The 18084-nt window shown below is 46.6% G+C and overlaps 1 protein-coding gene across 1 annotated transcript in view; it reads right to left on the minus strand.

Moving 5' to 3' along the window:
• TCF7L1 (transcription factor 7 like 1) overlaps positions 1–17716 on the minus strand; it is a 161092-nt gene extending 143376 nt beyond the window's left edge. The window contains exons 1-3 of the mRNA XM_082357204.1: positions 17193–17716; positions 17046–17109; positions 16680–16807 (exon numbers count right to left, since the gene is read on the minus strand). Of these exons, the coding sequence (XP_082213330.1) occupies positions 16680–16807; positions 17046–17109; positions 17193–17435 (435 nt within the window). The 5' untranslated portion in view covers positions 17436–17716. The remainder of the gene's footprint in view (positions 1–16679; positions 16808–17045; positions 17110–17192) is intronic.
• Between the last annotated feature and the right edge of the window lie 368 nt (positions 17717–18084).

Raw genomic sequence — 18084 nt, forward strand, 5'->3', positions numbered from 1 at the left:
CCCTTCACTCATCCGACAAATATTTGTGGAGGGCCATTCTAAATGCCTGATGCTGAGACTCCTGTAGAGAACAGAACGGACCCACTCCCTGACTTCTTCAGTGAGGGTAGGCTCCAGAGAGGACAAGTGTGTATCAGGTCATTGTTAAGCCACATATTTACCAGCAAAGAAACATGGTCAAGTACAGGGAGCTGAGCATTTGCAGCAGGGACCACATCTAAGGCTGGGAGCCAGGGAGTATGCAGTGACACTTACGCACGGGGTGGGGGACGCCAGGTGGAGGGTAGTATTCCAAACACAAGGAAAGCCTTGATCAAATAAGCCCAAGGAATCCTGCGTAATACACTCTTCTCTAAGAGATTCGCAGTGCACACTGGCATGTTAAAGGCCCCAGAAGTCTTGCAGAAATGAAGCAATAGGACTACCTCTTAACATCCCCTGGATGTTACTCTGGGAAATGCTGATAGAGGCACTATTGTTCCCATAGCCTATAAGAAAGTTCAGCATAAAACAAAAGCTCTAGTTTATGTAATTGGAAAACTATCATGTGTCCATTCAGAACAGCCAAAATACCTTGGAGTTGCTAATGTAATTCTAAAGTATTTTCCTTGGCAAAGGCCTAAAAACATATAGCTTCCACAACTGCTAACATACTCCCAGCATCACAGATGAAAGACTGACTGTCCACAGCTACACACCAGTGGGCACTCTGTCTCCAGCACAGAAATCTGCTTCATTTTTAAAAGAATGTACAGCCTGAATACTGGGATTAACTGAGAAAATCTTGATAAAAATTAAAATTAAAATGATCAACCCACCAAAGATCAACTTATCAAAGATTACGCCCTGAAAGATCTCAGAAGTGAAAAATGATTTCCTTTGTTAGTCTAAAAATGTCCAGGAGGAAGACAGGTTTTTGCTGTTTATTTTATTATATACGATATATTAAAAAGAGAGAAATGCAATTAAACAAATATCCACACAGTACAGATTTTGTGTACAAGGCACTGTGCTGGGGCAATGGTAATCGAAAGGGAAATATGACAGCCAGGATTGCTAAGAATATGGATTCTAGAAAACCAGCCATACAAAAATGAACATAAGTGCTTGCCCAGGGAATGGTACCATATAGAGACTACATTTCCCAGGGGCTAGGGAGGCCTGAAAACCCAGGACCCCCAAAGCTGATAATGAGTTTACCTTAACGAAGTCCTTACTATGTACCAGGCGTTGTTCTTTGTGCCCCTGTACAACTTTACTTAATCTTTGCAACCATGAAGTAGGTTCCAGGAATATAAAAATATGGCCTCGGCCTCAGCATTCAATGTAAATCTGTTGCTCAGCTGTGGCTTCAGTCTTCAGAAGGCCTGAACTTCTGCATGATGGATGATCACGTGGTCACAGAGGTGACCAACATATCTAATTAGTGTCACAATGTGAGAAATAAGTAAATGAAGCATGTTTGGCCTTGCTGTCACTATCTGAACATGCCCTTTCAAAAACAGGGAAGCATTCCACAGGTAATTTGAGTGGAAATCTCCTTATGAGCTTTATCCATTGAAATGCTAACAGTTGGCAGAAGCAGATATGTATATATTTTATTGAAAGAATAAAATATGAGCATGAAAGATGTTAATTTCATAGAAAACAATTCTAACATACAACTACAATTACTAAATAAATAGGAGGATTAATTAACATTATTAAGACTAAAAGTACATTAAAAGTAGAGAACATTACATACTTTTAGAACAAAAATAGTGATTGTTTTAGGGCTTCCCTGGTGGCGCAGTGGTTGAGAATCTGCCTGCCAATGCAGGGGACACAGGTTCGAGCCCTGGTCTGGGAAGATCCCACATGCCGCGGAGCAACTAGGCCCGTGAGCCACAATTACTGAGCCTGTGCGTCTGGAGCCTGTGCTCCGCAACAAGAGAGGCCGCGATAGTGAGAGGCCCGTGCACCGCAATGAAGAGTGGCCCACGCTTGCCGCAACTAGAGAAAGCCCTTGCACAGAAACGAAGACCCAACACAGCCAAAAATAAACAAATAAATAAATAACAAAAATAAAGGAATTCCTTTAAAAAAAAAAAGTGATTGTTTTAAAATTACAATATGCATATTATATTCTACTTTTAAATTCTATTGATTGCTTGGTATGCTCATACATTAAACAGAATAACCTTTAGGAGCTATATATACATGCACCCTTAGCATTCAGACTATGGTCTCTAAAGAACGTATTTCACTGAAAGGAAGCAGAGCTCCTAGAAATGGCTGATTCCAGGTCTGGAGCAGGAAATCCACAAGATGAACTTGGAACCACACCAGTAATCAGGGAAGCATCAAAGACCACAAGACCACTAGGACTGTGTACACAAAAAGACTCAGGAGCCATCTTGAAGAGACTCCCGCTGGCTAAAGATGGGGAAATCTGAGTTTCAGTAAAGATAATAATTGTAAATCGACTGAACTACATACCAAATAGGTTTAAGTCCATGAATTTGTAACGATATTTCAAGAAATAACTTCAGTGGTCACCTTTGCAGGGTAATTGGAAACCAACTGAAAACTGGGGAAAGAATCAAATATTTAAATTGCTTTTTCCACATGATCTAGAGCAGGGGTCAGCAAACTGTTTCTGTCAAGGGCCAGATCTTTTCAGCTCTGTTGGCCGATTATGGCCTCACTGGCAACTACTCAATTCAGCCCTTGCAGTGCAAACGCAGCCACTGACAATATGCAAATGAATGGGCATGGCTGTTTCAATAAAACTTTAATTACAGAAATAAATATTGGGTTGGATTTAGCCTGTGGACCTCAGTTTGCTGACCTCTGATCTAAGGTAACTAATAGTTGATGAGGGGTAGCTTCTTTCTTTTTTTTTTTTTTAGTATTTATTTATTTATTTGGCTGTGCCAGGTCTTAGTTGTGGCACATAGGATCTTTAGTTGCATCATTCGAACACTTAGTTGTGTCATGTGGAATCTAGTTCCCTGACCAGGGACCGAACCTGGGCCCCCTGCATTGGAAATGCAGAGTCTTAGCCACTGGACCACCAGGGAAGTCCCGAGGGGTAGTTTCTCTTTTAAAAAATATTACAGGGGCTTCCCTGGTGGCGCAGTGGTTGAGAATCCGCCTGCTAATGCAGGGGACACGGGTTCGAGCCCTGGTCTGGGAAGATCCCACAGGCCGCGGAGCAACGAGGCCCGTGAGCCACAACTACTGAGCCTGTGCGTCTGGAGCCTGTGCTCCGCAACAAGAGAGGCCACAATAGTGAGAGGCCCGCGCACCACAATGAAGAGTGGCCCCCACTTGCCGCAACTAGAGAAAGCCCTCGCACAGAAACGAAGACCCAACACAGCCAAAAATAAATAAATAAATAAATATTTTTTAAAAAAAGAAAAGATGACTACTATCTTTAAAAAAAAAAATATTGCAGCTGATAGATGAAGTAACGATACAAATAGACTATCGCCATTTTGAAACTGCTCAGGAAGCAATGGATGTGGGTGATGATCATCAGTGGCTGTTAGTATCACAGAGAGACAACCAGACCTTAATTGTCTCACAGTGTAAGGACAACATCTATGAATGAGTCTTGCAAAAATAAGTTAAAAAGTAAAATAAAGTCTATAAAAGTCAATTTACAGAACCAAAAAGATTAAAAATAAAATAAAATAAATTAAAGAAGAGAGAGAGAACCGTGAAGCTTGATCAAGAATCTAAATCCAGCTAATGATTTTCAAGAACTACAGGGGACAGAAAAACATGTCTAAAGAAACCCTGGGGTTGCATTTAACAAAATCCAGACAGACTGTGAGAAACTCCAGTCATCAGATAAAAACCTAAAAATCCTAATTAGGAAGTTCTTTACATCCTATGAAGAACACAGAACAGAATGTCAACTCTGCTACCTCAATATTCCACAAGATTTCAAAATCATGTACCGTAATTTCTTAATGAATCATTGATTTATGATTGATGCTGCCATAAAAACTATGAAGAACAAACTATTATTTTTTAAAAAAGACCAAAAATATCTTGTTCCTTCATCTTATTCAGTATTCACAAATATGCTATAGAGAAGCACAGAAACAATCTAGCACCTCACAGAGCTGAGAAATTGTTCCTGTGTTAAAATGTCAAACTTTAAAAATCCGACCACCATACACACACACACACACACACACACACACACACACACACAGAGACTACTATTCAGCCATAAAGAAAAACAAAATTTTGCCATTTGCAGAAACATGGATGGACTTGGAGGGCATTATGTTAAATGAAATAAGTCAGAGAAAGACAAATACTGCATGATATCACTTATATGTGGAATCTAAAACATACAACAAACTAATGAATATAACAAAAGAGCAAACTCACAGATATAGAGAACAAATTAGTGGTTACCAGCAGGGAAAGGGAAAGGGGGAGGGGCAATATAGGGGTAGGGAATTAAGAGGTACAAAATACTGTGTATAAAATAAGCTACAAGGATATATTATACAACACAGGGAATATAGCCAATATTTTATAGTAACTATAAATGGAGTATAACCTTTAAAAATTGTGAATTGGTATATTGTACACCTGTAGCTTACATAATATTGTACAGCAACTATACTTCAACTAAAAAATGCAAAAAATACATAAATAAATAAATAAAACAAAAAAATCTGACCACCAATCTGGCCACTACCACAGTGATAACTGTTTTTGGCAAGATACATCAGTAGATGATGCTAAAACCAGCAGGCGAAAGTTTGATGAGAAATGGGATATCTACATAGTCTCAAAGTATCTCCCCATAAGACACTTGTTAATTACAAAGAGGAAAAATAGTAACTCTCTTGGAGAAATCTGATAGACCAAATTTTAACCAAGTGATCAAAATGGGGAAAAACAGATGGCACCTCTTAGAAGCATTGAGAAAGACATCAATGCTGCATCAATTATGCAGTTTTGTTACCCAAAATAAACAACCTGAATCTACTTGAAGAAACATCATAAAAAAAAAAAAAAGAAATGTTCAAGGTCCTACAAAGTAAATGGCTTGTTAAGAATTATTAAGAATTCTTGTTAAGAATTATTCTTAAAAATTATTAAGAATTCTTGTTAAGAATTATTCTTAAAAAGTCAACACAAGAGACAGATCAAAAAACTGTTCTACAACTTCCCTGGTGGCGCAGTGGTTAAGAATCCGCCTGCCACTGCAGGGGACACGGGTTCGAGCCCTGGTCCGGGAAGATCCCACGTGCTGCGGAGCAACTAAGCCCGTGCGCCACAACTACTGAAGCCCGCATGCTACAACTACTGAAGCCTGAGCGCCTAGAGCCTGTGCTCTGCAACAAGAGAAGCCACCGCGATGTGAAGCCCACACACTGCAATGAAGAGTAGCCCCCGCTCACCGCAACTAGAGAAAGCCCGTGTGCAGCAACAAAGACCCAACGCAGCAATAATAAAATATAAAATGAATAAATAAATCTCTAAAAAAAAAAAAAGACTGAGGGAGACTAAAGATACATGACAACTAAGTATAGCACAGGTCTTGGGGCCATTCCAGACATCCCCCAGACCCAGCAAAATTTTTTAGTTTTTTTTTTTTTTAACTACAAAAGACATTTGAGGGCTTCCCTGGTGGCACGGTGGTTAAGAAACCACCTGCCAATGCAGGCGACACAGGTTCGAGCCCTTTTCCGGGGAGATCCCACATGCCATAGAGCAACTAAGCCCGTGCACCCCAACTACTAAGCCTGCGCTCTAGAGCCGATGAACCACAACTACTGAGCCCACGCGCCTAGAGCCCGTGCTCTGCAACAAGAGAAGCCACCGCAATGAGAAGCCCGTGCACGGCAGCAAAGAGAGACCCTCGCTCACCACAACTAGAGAAAGGCCGTGCAGCAACGAAGACCCGATGCACCCAAAAATAAATAAATAAAATAAATAAATTTATTTTAAAAAATGTGTTTAAAAAAATTTTTTTGGTCACTGAACATCTTAATCAAGTTGTAATAATACTGTAAATTATTTTGATGACATTTCTGATTTCTTTCTATATCTCAGAGATTCATCCTATGATATTTAGTTTTAGCCTTGGAAAAATCCTGGTTTTAAAACACAGTGCACTCAGCCAAAATGTAATTCAGTGACCCTCAAACACTACCACTATCCCCATTTTGCCTAAGAGCGCCCTGGGACACAGGGGTACACAGCCAGACCATGGCTGGGCTAGGGTCCAAGGTCTGACTGACTGTGGCCAAATCCTAGTCCCAGACCCCTTAGCCACAAATATCGCGGTCAGTGGAATATGCTTTTCTACCCCTCAAGCCTCGGGCTTCTCTCCACCATTCCTCTCTCCTCTCTTTTGGTGCAAGCTCAAAGGAGCAGCTTACTAAGGTGTTCTCCCCACCTCTGGACTTTCTCCCCATCCCCTCCTCTTCCTGCATTAACTTTCCTTAGGAGGGCCTGGGAACATGCCCGTGAGGATGATCTCTTTCCCACTCCAAAGCTTCAGACCAATGTCTCTCTCCCCGACAATCATTTAATTAACAGAAACGCTTATGTTGTAAAGTAGAAGTACGAAGCGTTTTCATCTCACGAATCTCTAAGACTCCCGCTATACCTCTCCTCTATGTATCCCGCCTGGAAATGTTTAACTAGATGATATGATTAATAAGCAATGACTGTATCTAATTTACATACAAACTAATATTCACACATGTACAAGCAAGTGGGGCTGGTCAGGAGTGGAAGCAGGCAGTAGACCAAGTCAACAGATGCACATACCAATATTGCATATTGTGGTATCTAAGGATCCAAGTTTAGTACCTCAAGATGTCAGAAGAAAACACAAGGGAAACTGAAGGGGCAAAACATAGATTACATGGAGCTGCACAGCACAGAAAAGCAAAGGAAGATTAAGATCGCAATAAATACCATCTCTGGAACTATAAAGACACCAACCATTAAGGCTCTGACTCTACCCCAGGCAGAAGCAGTGATTAAAAGTTCCTCCTGTTAAAGGGCTGGGAAGGCCACTGAAGAGAATGAATGCAGAGATGTTGCTCATTAGCCGTTTTTTATTCGCACACCATCTCTTTGTATCTTGCTCCAAATAGCATTTTCACATTAATTTGGCTGTCCACTTTCAGTAGAGGGGAGATTGCAGCATTGTGATTGGAACGATGGCTTTACGACCTTCTGGAGAGGTGTCTCTGGACCCCTCGCTTACTCTCTCAGGCTCAGCTTCCTCGTGGATAAAACAGAGATTGTACTAGCAGATGTGGTAACAGTTGTAAATGGTGTGATATAGCACCCTGGAACACTGCAGGTGCCTACAAGGCTGTTTTTTTAAAATATTGATGTTTAAATATTCATGCTGTCAACATTCAACAAATGTCTATGAATCATTTATCAGGGGTCAGGTGTTCTAGTTTAATAAAGAAATACTTTGAGGTGCATTTTCTCCATAGCATGGCTTTCTGCCAGGGTTGCTGTGAATCTCCCTGAGTAGTGCAGAGGGTAAAGCTCCAGGGGGTGCAGCTGAACTCTAGTCCTGTTTCCATCACTCATAATTGACCTTGGGCAAGTCTACAATCTCCCTGAGCTTGTGTTCCTCACCACTGGGGTGAGCTGGATGGTCCCTTCTAGCTCAGAGGGCTGCAGGGTACCCATGTGGAGTCCCTGCACAAGAATCTCAGGGAGGAACCCCCAATGCACTCCTAGAAGGTATGTGTTATAAATCCAGCTGACTCTAGTGACTCTGGTATATCATTTTTGGAATTTATGGAAACAGTATAGTCCTAAATATCAGAAATCACTGCTGCCAACAAATCTGCACTCGTAAATTGATCAGCTTTTCTTTTCTCTTTTTTTTTTCCTTGTTGATTATTTATTTTAAATACAGTAGTGTGTACATGTCAATCACAAACAACTTTTCATACTGCTCATTCCTACCTCTTTTGCTTTTCTTCCTTATCATCAGATCCATCTACTTCTTAATCACAGTTACTATCTCAGATTTACATCTTTGTTTTTCCACACAACACACTTTCTACAGATATTCCTACAAATAACGGCCCCATTCATGTTATAAAGTATATAAGACATTTATCTCGCCAAGATTAATGCCCTGTAATACGCAGATCTCCAAGAGGGCTTAGATAGGACCCCCGGCGCCTCCCCAACTTCTACTAACCATACTTGGAAGCCCCTTATTACTCTTTCCACCATGCTACTGTTTTCAGAAAGAGACCACCTGGAAGATAAATTTGGTAAGTGAATAAAAAGGTATCAAATTACCTGATTCCTAATCTCAAACTATCTTACACACACACACACACACACACACACACACACACACACACACACACACACACACACAGAAAAGGGGTGGTGGTGGGGACTAACACATTCTCTGCAATTCTGTGTGTAAAAATTTAGTATTTATTTCTTTAACAGTCAATTTACTCAGTAACAGGTGATTGGGACTGATTTTTAACTTATAAAGAACTTTAACAAAAGCAACCAATTTATAAAATATTTTATAAAACGCACAATAAGGAAATAATATTTGCATACTTGGTTCACCAGAGCTTGGTTTGTTAACCGAACTACGCTGTAATCCAAATTGCAGGGGTAGCGAGCAAGCTTGCTCCTCCCGCCTCCTTCCACCCCAAAGACACACTTGTGTATTCTTCCAACCTCACCGATCTCAACAGGAAAAAACAGTCCCCCAGTTCAGAAAAGTTCATGTCTCCGTTAGCGGATAACCACTTTTTCTCTGAAGGAAGGTAATGTGGCGGTAAGATTCCTGGGGCTGCCACCTGAAGGTTATTTGACGCCTGTGGAGCACGGATAGTACTGGACGAAGAACTTCAACCACAGCCGCTCACTCACTTACACAACTGTTTATTTGGGAAGGTACCTTCCCAGGTCCGATGTGTAAAGTTGGAACAAATCTACCTGCCCTCCACCCTGACTGGTAACTCACAGTCAGGATTTCTGAACTGGGAGACAAAGGTCAGCTGCCCTTCTCCCAAGAGGGGGAGGAGCTAGTGACATCAGGCATGCGTGGAAAGTCACAAGGGTGAAATGGGAAGACCCAGACTTTGCACTCACAACCAAGTTAAAATCTTTGTGCTGTCGATGACTAGCTGCGTGACCCTGAACAAGATACTCGACCTCTATCTACAAGTCTGTCTGCCCAGCAGCAAAATGGGAATAGCAAGTATCTACTTCTTAGGTCAGAAGCAATGACAAATGTTAAGGTTTTAGCAACCATTGCCAAGTGCTTTCCCAATGGGGTGGGCTGTCAACACCCTTCAAGAACAGCAACTAAGAGCACCCACTTCACCGTACATTTGCCAGCACTGAACAGTCTTAGTAAGACAAAACCTTTGTTAATTTGGTGGCCAAAAAACAGTGCTTATCTTTATTAACATTTCTGACTACCTCGGAGGCTGAACGTAGTTTCACATAATGAGTAGGCATTTGTAGTTTCTTCTTTTGTGAATTTTTTGTTTACACTTATTTTTTCCACAATTGGGGTGAACACTTGGAGTCTTTCTTGTTCCTCCTCTTGAATGAAACAGATTTCTAAACTTCTGTAACAGTTTGAAAGTGTATGTGTGACTTCATTTCCTGTCCTGAGGACTCCAGGTAACTGGAATTATCATCCCTTACTACTTCCACAAAATCTCATGAAAAGGGTCATGTTCAAGAAAACATTTTTATGATCTAATTTTCAAACTTTGAAGTGTATTTCTAAGCTAAAAGGTCATTTCCCCATGAAAATCTGTAGGCTATACACATAATGAAAAGGAAAGACTTAGGATTCTGAACCTAAAACCTTTAGAACCTTAAAGCTACCTGGCAATTGAGGGATAACTCAGCACCTCAGAAAGAAGCTGCCCAGTGCCCCAGAGTTGTTCCCTGGGCAGCACACAGAGTATAGAGGAAAAGGCAAGCCCCCTTCACTCCACCCATGTCCCCTCATTCCCAAATGCCAAGGTTTTGGAAACTGCAATTATTTCACTGCTCCCTAAATCCAATCCAGTTTGGGAGAAAACAGTAACACATGGGACATATAAAAACCTCCTCTAAAAATACATTATTAGATTAGCCAACATGGGGCAATTCTCTACATGCTTTTTTTTTTTTCAGTCCTTTCCCATCCCCAGTAACTTAACACATGCCAACATCTGTCCCTGACTGAAAATGAGTTGTGTTTTGATCCTCACCTCTATCCCCCTTCAAAGTCAGCCAGCTCCAGACAATAAAAAGAGGAAAAATTTCCCAAGTGTGTCATATCTTTCAATCAATGCACAAACATCTCATTATTAACATGTAGCTAAAAGGTTCCCAAAAAGTTTGGCTTTATAACTGGGTACAGAGGAAGGGCCTGTGGTCTCCCTACTGCCAACAAAACCCCAGCCAACTTGCTCTTGGTTTTTACTGATAATCCCGAAGTCATCTAGCCAACCAATGCACTCCCCCTCAATTTCTGCAGCTCCACCTCTGCATTTTTCTACATCCCCTTCTTCAATGCTTGGGCTCACCTGCAAAGTAAGGAGAACAATACCTGCTGTTTGTGGATGGAGCTATGGAGTATCCTCCAGCTATGAGGGAAGAAGACTGCCTTCATCCCGAAGCTCTCAACCTCATCTCTTCCTCCTCTTCTTCCCCATTTACCCTCCGCCCTACCCTACCGCTGGTACAAACAAGCTCCCACTCCAGCATCGTACATGGACCCTCTCCGGAGCCTGCAGCTCTTCCCATCCCTCTCTTTGCCACAGCCCATCTTCTTAAATGGGCTGTCCAGAGTCTGGTTTTCCAACACCTTCCAGGCTACGGTAGATAGAAAGTGAAATGTGTAAGGTAGGAGGCTGCTTCCACGTGTGGGAGTCTGGTGTGGGTTCTGGCTGAGGAGTGAGGGACGGGCCACGCGGCAGGACCAGTCCTGGTTATAGCACCTTGACACCCGACGGAGAAGCCTGAAGCTAGTAGCTCTGCCTGCCTACCTTTCTCATCATCACTTGCCTGGAATATTGCTCTCTGCAGGCACCAATTACTTCCTGATTAGTGAATTCCCAAAGCTCCTTTCGACTCCTCAATCCTCTTCTCCCCTCTCTCTGTGGCATCTGACACTAAGGACCACCCCACCCCCCTTTCCTCCCCTCCAGCTTCCGTGCAGTCGCAGCACCTAAGCTCTCCCACCTTGGCAGAGACTCCTTTCCATCCTCCCTCAGTGACTTCTCTGCTCTGAGCATCCCCTTCCTTTCTTCTCCTGCTCCCTCGCATCTTCCTGTTGCTGAAGTTTCAACTATTCCCTCAATATCCCCTCAAACCCAGTGCCTCTCCAATGAGACTTAGCAGTTCCTCTAAGTGAGACCCTCTGACAAACCGTGTGGGCTGTTATTGCTAAAATAGTTCTTAAGCATCTATCCAGCACTGGGGAGGCAAAGATGGAGGGCCAGGGCCCCACTTGCCAGAAGTCACACCCCAAGTCTCCCTGGCTCAGACACCAGGAGTTAACTGTGACATCAGCCCCTTCCTCCCTCCCTCCCTCCCTTCCATCCATCTACCACCTCTTCCCACACAAATTCAAGCAACCATGCCAGTCTCCCTCATCCTACCCTTCCTTTCCATTCAGATGCTCTTAAGCCCCTTTCACCTCACCCCTGGACTCCTGTGAGTCTCCCAAGCATTCTAGCTCCTTCCAGGTCCTCTCCCCACAATCACTATTATCGAGTCACATTATTTCCCAGCAGAACGTTGGATGGTACCCTGCTGCTTCTTGAATAAGGCCAGATTCCTTCACTGGCATTCAAGGTCTGGCCCCTTACCCTTCCAGGCAAATGGAAAAACTTGCCATTACCCCCAAATGTCCCTGAACTTCTACCCCACTCCATGCCTTTGCTCTCCCTGTGCTGGCTTCTACCTTCAGATGTACGTGCAGGACTTCCACTTTTCACTCTAAAAACCTTTGTACTGTTTAAATTTTTTATAGTTAACAAAAATTACTTTGAATTAAAGAGTGACGAGTTTCAGGGACTAGTCTAAAACAATTTCCTTTACCTGCCTTCCTTGACCATGCCAGCCCAAGACAATTTTTCTATTCTTTTTATTCTGAAAATTCTTCTCTGAATTTTATTGACCCTTAACGTGGACTTCCTGTTATAGTGGTTTGTACTAACATTACTTCTTCCTAACTCGATTTTTAAGTCCTTCAGGGCAAAGCTGGGTCTAATTCATCCTAACTCTCACAGTCTCTTAGTCATTGCCCATGATAGGCCTACAATAAATATCAGATGAAGTCAAGGAGTTATGACTTTTATCTTAAGGATGCCAATCTGAATTTTCCCAGTTTTAGCAAGTAAAAATTGACTCTAAGTTGGAATATAGGATCTTTACGTTATGGATTTTCCAACGAGTTAATCATTTAAATTCCTTTTTATGCCACAATTTTTTGGGTAACTTTGCACATCACTGTAAAGGCTGGAACACTCTGTATTGAAGGTTAGATGTGTGTGTGTGTGTGTGTGTGTGTGTGTGTGTGTGTGTGTACATGTGCTGGCCTACTTTTTCAAGATTCCCCAGAAGTAAGATCACTGAAGAATGAGACCAACCTAAACCTTTCCAAAATTGTAACAGAGCAAGCAGGTATTCTGTCAGATCCACCCACCCAAAGAAAAAGGACTGACAGGGTTTGAGTCCCTCCACAGAGTTTGTCATCAATTGTCACCCCAGAAATCTAAGTGCCAAAACTTCAGCAACGCAGGCAGGGCCCTCGTAAATGCTCATTCCATGTGAAAAGCCCTCATTAAACCCTGAGTTATATTTAGAGAAAAATAGAACAGAAGTTATATTTAGATGAAATGGCTTAAAAGAACTTTCCCAAAAGCAGCATGTTTATACTGATCTTCCAAAAGAAGAGGTTTTATCAATACTTGGCTTTTACATACAACTCCTAAAAACCAGAAAACTTCTCTATACGTACACAAAGATTTCTGCTTGGGCTCCTTTGTGTCAGGAAGGAAACAGGAGCACCCAGGATATCAGCAGGACTGCCCATGGGAAGCAGTGGGATGCGAAGGACTTAAAAACAGGCTCATGTTTGGAGGACAGAGTAATTTCCTACAGAAATTTGAGTTGTGATGGTCTGAGAAATCTATGAATAACTTGGTGCTTGAGCTGCACCACGGCAGCTCTAAAATTTATACACTGGACCCAAAACTATAGATTTCCTCAGCAACTCTACCTGGAAGTGCTCTTTTCCAAAATGTCATTAGCACTCACACTGTGGTCACGGTCAAACGCCTATCACTTTGCTGCTCACTCACTGAACCACATGTTGCATTTTCTTTTTGGCTCTGATTAGTCCAACTATTTTTGACATCCGTTTTCTTCTGTGCTGACTTACATTTTCCTAACAAAATTCTAGTCAACAGCACCAAGGTGGTTTAGTGAACTGGTGAAGGCTTTTCATGAATGAATGTATAATTTCGTGTGACTACTGTAAGGAGTGAAAGGTGATCTGTGGCCGTTATTCCTCTCTCCCCAGAGCTCCAGATGAGAATGAATCACGGCTCCGAGGCTTGGCACACACCCCGGGTTAAGGGGACCTCTTCTCTAAAGAGCCTCAGGAAGAAGCCACTTCCCAGCCTCCCAGCCAAACCAGAGTGGAGGACAAAGGTAACGCATGGGGAGGAGATGGCCAGACTGGAGGACTGGCCGGCCCCCAGTTGTCCCAGAAGGAATTTTGCCAGTGGGTGAGGGTGCTGCAGCCCTGCTGCTATTCCTAGGATCAATTAATACTATTCCTAGGGTCAATTAATACCCTGAGAACACTCCAGCCAAACCTCACGTTTGCCTCTGGCTTGGTATTTCCAGAAAGTGTTAGGGCATAAGAGAACTAAGGTCACCCAATTTTATACCACTTATAGGCCTTAGAGCAGCAAGGACTAAGGTTGTGAAATTTAGACGTGAAACCAAAAAAGACCTAGGCTGCTAAAAGAGAGACCAGATCATATAATCCACCACCCCCCTCACCCTTCAGCCAACTTCCTCCCCCTTCTCCCCCCCCCATATCTATCTATCAATACATTCCTTTTACCAGGCAGGGACCCCTACAGAGGGCCACTCTGTCTGCACCTATAGTTTGCCTACAGTAAGAATCACATTAGTTACATTAATATAATCATCCAGAGGAAAAGCATCATCTCAATCCTACAGTCCAGACAATCAAGTGCTTAAGTGTTTCCTCCCTTGCTTTCCTAACAGTCATTGATGCCCAAGGATAGAGTCAAATTAGCAGGTTCTACTGAGTTGATCTAACTGCAGGAAACTTCAATAAATTTTGTAACCAGGCAGGTCAAAATACAATGACAGACACATAAGGGGCGCAGAAACAATGGGGGCATTGAACTTACTTTTCTGCAAGGGCAATTCATCAGGGAGGCAAGATGGAAACAGGAGAGTGAGACAGGACATACTAAGTCCCGTATGAAGGATCAACAGGGAGAGGGTGAATGTTCTTGGAGGCTCAAAAAGGAGGATAGTGACATGGGCTCAGGCAGGGAACAGCTGCAGGAATAAGCAGGGACAGGCAAAAGCATGCAGAGGGGAAAGGTTGGCTTCCTCAAGGAGGGCTCCAAAAATCCCATGCAGGCCTGGATGCAGTAATCAGGAATCGCCAGTACGAAAAAGAAGCAGCCTTTGGAAGCTCTTAGGCAAAAGAACATGTAAGATGGTAGAAAGAATGAAGGGTGGTAGAAGATGGTAGAAGAAAGTAGGGGACTGACACAAACAAAATCTGTCCCATTTGGGCTCCTGAGGGGGAGGGGAAGAGCAGCATATGAAGACAGGCAGTTGTCACCATTCAAAGAGGAAGAATCAAAATGCCCTGGTGAGAAAGGGGAAAGGAATAGCTAGCTTGAGTGAAATAATTGGTCATATTTGGAACATTTCTGGCGACTTTATCTGCACCAGGACATGGATCGGTGCTGACTCACAGAAATGCCAAACTCCTTTTCCCAGACAACTAAAGGTAAAATGGAGAAAAGGGACTCTGATAGTGTAGTGACCTACCTTTCCACACACACAGGTACAGAAACCCTACTAAAACTTTCAGAACTGAGCCACATCTGCGAACACGGAAGATAATCTGTGAAAACCTGAACAACGTTACTGCAGTTTGTTTTGCTCAACTTTTACTCACACATTTTTCTTTTAATATGAATGAGAAAAAGCGACAGCCAGATGCCCGTATCCAGCTCATATTTAGGACTTACGTTCGGGAGTTCCCAGGATGCACCAAGGCAGGGCCAAAGGTGCAGGGTCTTCCCTGCTTGAAAGGAGAGGGCTGTGCGGCTCCACTCTGCTCTCGGTTGGCCAGAGTCCCCAACCTCCATTCCCACACCCCAACCGGCCGGCAGAGCGGCCCCACTGCACCGGCGGCAGATGTCTCCACTCTCCACCGACCGCTGTACCATGACAGCAGGGATGGTCCATTCAGCACCAGCGTTTCCCAGGCAGCCCTTTAACTATGATTATTATTTAAGGACAACTTGAGCATAAAGTGAGTTTGTCGGGTCAGCTCTTAAGGCGCCAAACACCTTCCACCCCGAATCAAAACAGCACGAATTGGAGGGCACTGGGAAACCGGGCAGGGAGCAAAGAGAACCACTACGGCGTGCGGGCGCCCAAGCAGGAGCGCGCAAGAGCCTGGCGCATAGTAGGCAGGTGTTCACCCAAGATCTGCCATCGGACCTAGCACCTGGGCAGGGGCCCCTCGGGTGGGGTGGCAACTCAGGGGACAAAAAAAGCCTGGCCAGCCCCGGGCTGTGCCCCTCGCGACGCGGGGGGCGGGAGTTAGAGCCAGGGAGGGGGCGAAGGAATCCGCCCTCATTTGCACGTCGTCTGGGGCCCGGTCAATTTGCTTAATCACGGCTCTAAATGCCAGCGCGCAGCACACAATGCGCGCCCATTAACAGGTTTAAAGTGTCGCAGCGCTCGCTTTAAATGAGAAAAGCCGGCAACAAAGGGCGAAAAAGCCAAGTTCCTCAACTTGAAGAATGCCTCGATTCGCCCTCGAAATCATCTCGGCGAGTTTAAAATCCCGAGCCTTACAGAAAAGTTGAGGCCCCCGTGCGAGGGCTGGGGGTGGGGAGGGGTCTGTGTGAATAACCCGCCACGAATACTGGGTTTCTTAGGAACCAACTCACAGCCGCCCAGCGAAACTGGAGTCGTGGGGCAACGTCCCCAACCCAGCTCCCCCGGCCCCACTGCCCAACTGCCAGGGAAAGCTGACCGATTTCCAGGAAGGAAGCGAGACCCCCACACATACACACCCCCGCCCAACCGGCACAAATCCAAGTTTCCCTTTAGTGCGAGCAAAGAATTCTGGAGACCAAGGAGGACCCCAGAAGTGGACCCCAAAGCCGCTCCCCAGCAAAAGGGGAGAAAGTGCCTGCACTTTCCTTTCATGCAGGCACTGCCTAGCGCAGCCTAACCCTCGACCGCCAGAGTAGTTCAACCCCGTAAGCAAGTTCTGCCCAGGATCCTCACGGGACGGCACCATCCCCCATCCCCCACCCTGTCGCCGAGCCCGGGGGCGCATCTCGCGGGCCCCGGCCGCCCACCCGCCCCGGCGCAGCGGGACGGGCACTCACCGTGCGCGCTCCTCCCGGAGACAGGGGTCCGTTGGGGAGGTACGGGCTGCTCAGGTCCGGTATCATCAGGAACGGGTACCCAGGGTAGGGGGGACCCTTAAAGAACGCGCCGTCCTGGGCCCTTCTCACTGCGGGCAAGACCACGGAGGGGGTGAGGTCGGGGTCCCCGGGACAGCCCCGCGGCTGGGGACCCGGAGTGGGAACCGGGGACCCGAGCGCCCCCCACGCGCGCCCCAGGACTGCTGAGGCCGACAGGGGCGGAGAGCAGGGGCACGGCCACGGGGGTAAGGGGTACCGAGAGCGGCCGGAGATGAGGCGCCGAGCGCCGCGGGGCCGGGAGTGGGGGCTGCCGGGGCCGGCACTTACCTTCGGCGAAATAGTCCCGCGGCTTCTGGAAAGCGTCCCGGGCGGGCTGCGGACGCCTCTCCGCCTGCGGAGGAGACACAAAGGCGAAGGCGGGTGAGGGAGCGCGGGGCTGGGGTCCCCCGGGGGCGGCCGCGGAAGCCTTCTCACCTCCGAGTCCGAGCTGCTGCTCTGGTTCTCCGACTCGTTGACCAGGGACGACTTGACTTCGTCCAGGTCCCGCTGCGCCGAGGCGCTGTCGCTGCTCGGCTCCTGCTCCTCGCCCCCCTCGTCCTGGAAGGGGATCAGCTCGTCGTTGGCCCCGAGGTCGTCCCCTCCGCCGGCCGCCCCGGCGCTCGAGCCGCCGCTGCCGCCTCCCCCGCCGCCGCCGCCGCCGCCGCCGAGCTGGGGCATGGTGGGGCCGCGGGCCGGGGCCGCCGCTCTCGGAGCCCCTCGCCGCCCGCACCCGGCCCGGCGCCCGCCCCTCCCTCCCTCCCGCTGGCCGGCCCGCTCCGCTCGCCGCCGCGGCGGCCGCAGCAACAAAGTTTGACAGGGCGTGGCCCGGAGGGAAGCTGGGCCGGCGCGGCCGGGCCGGGGCGGGGGCAGCTCGGCTCGGGCCCCACCGGCAGCGCGGAGCCCGGGGCTCCCCAACTCGCTGCCGCCGCCGCCTGCTCCGCCGGGGTGTCCCAGCGCCTGGCCCGCCGGGGAGGGGCGAGCGGGGAAAGGGAGGAGGGACCGGCGCGCGGGCCAGGGGGGCCGGAGGGAGGAGCCCCGCTGCAAGCTGACACCCGCGCGCCTCGCAGAACCCGGAGAGCTCCGGCGCGCACACACTCGCATTCACACTCGCCTGCCGCTCGCTCACACCTTCCGGGGCTGCGCCTCCCCGCAGCTCGCACCGCCTTCGCGCCCAGACTCGCCCAGACCCCCTCCCCGCGCCCTACCCTGCACCCCCGCGGCCCTGTCCCCACCCTCCGGCCGACCGCTCGGGTCCCGCCGCCACCCCTAGGCATCCCCTAACTTTCTTGCCGAGAACCCCCAGAACTCCGCACCGGCTCCACACCCC

Source organism: Balaenoptera borealis (assembly GCF_965194805.1).
Source record: "Balaenoptera borealis genome assembly, chromosome: 15".
Classification (NCBI taxonomy): domain Eukaryota; kingdom Metazoa; phylum Chordata; class Mammalia; order Artiodactyla; family Balaenopteridae; genus Balaenoptera; species Balaenoptera borealis.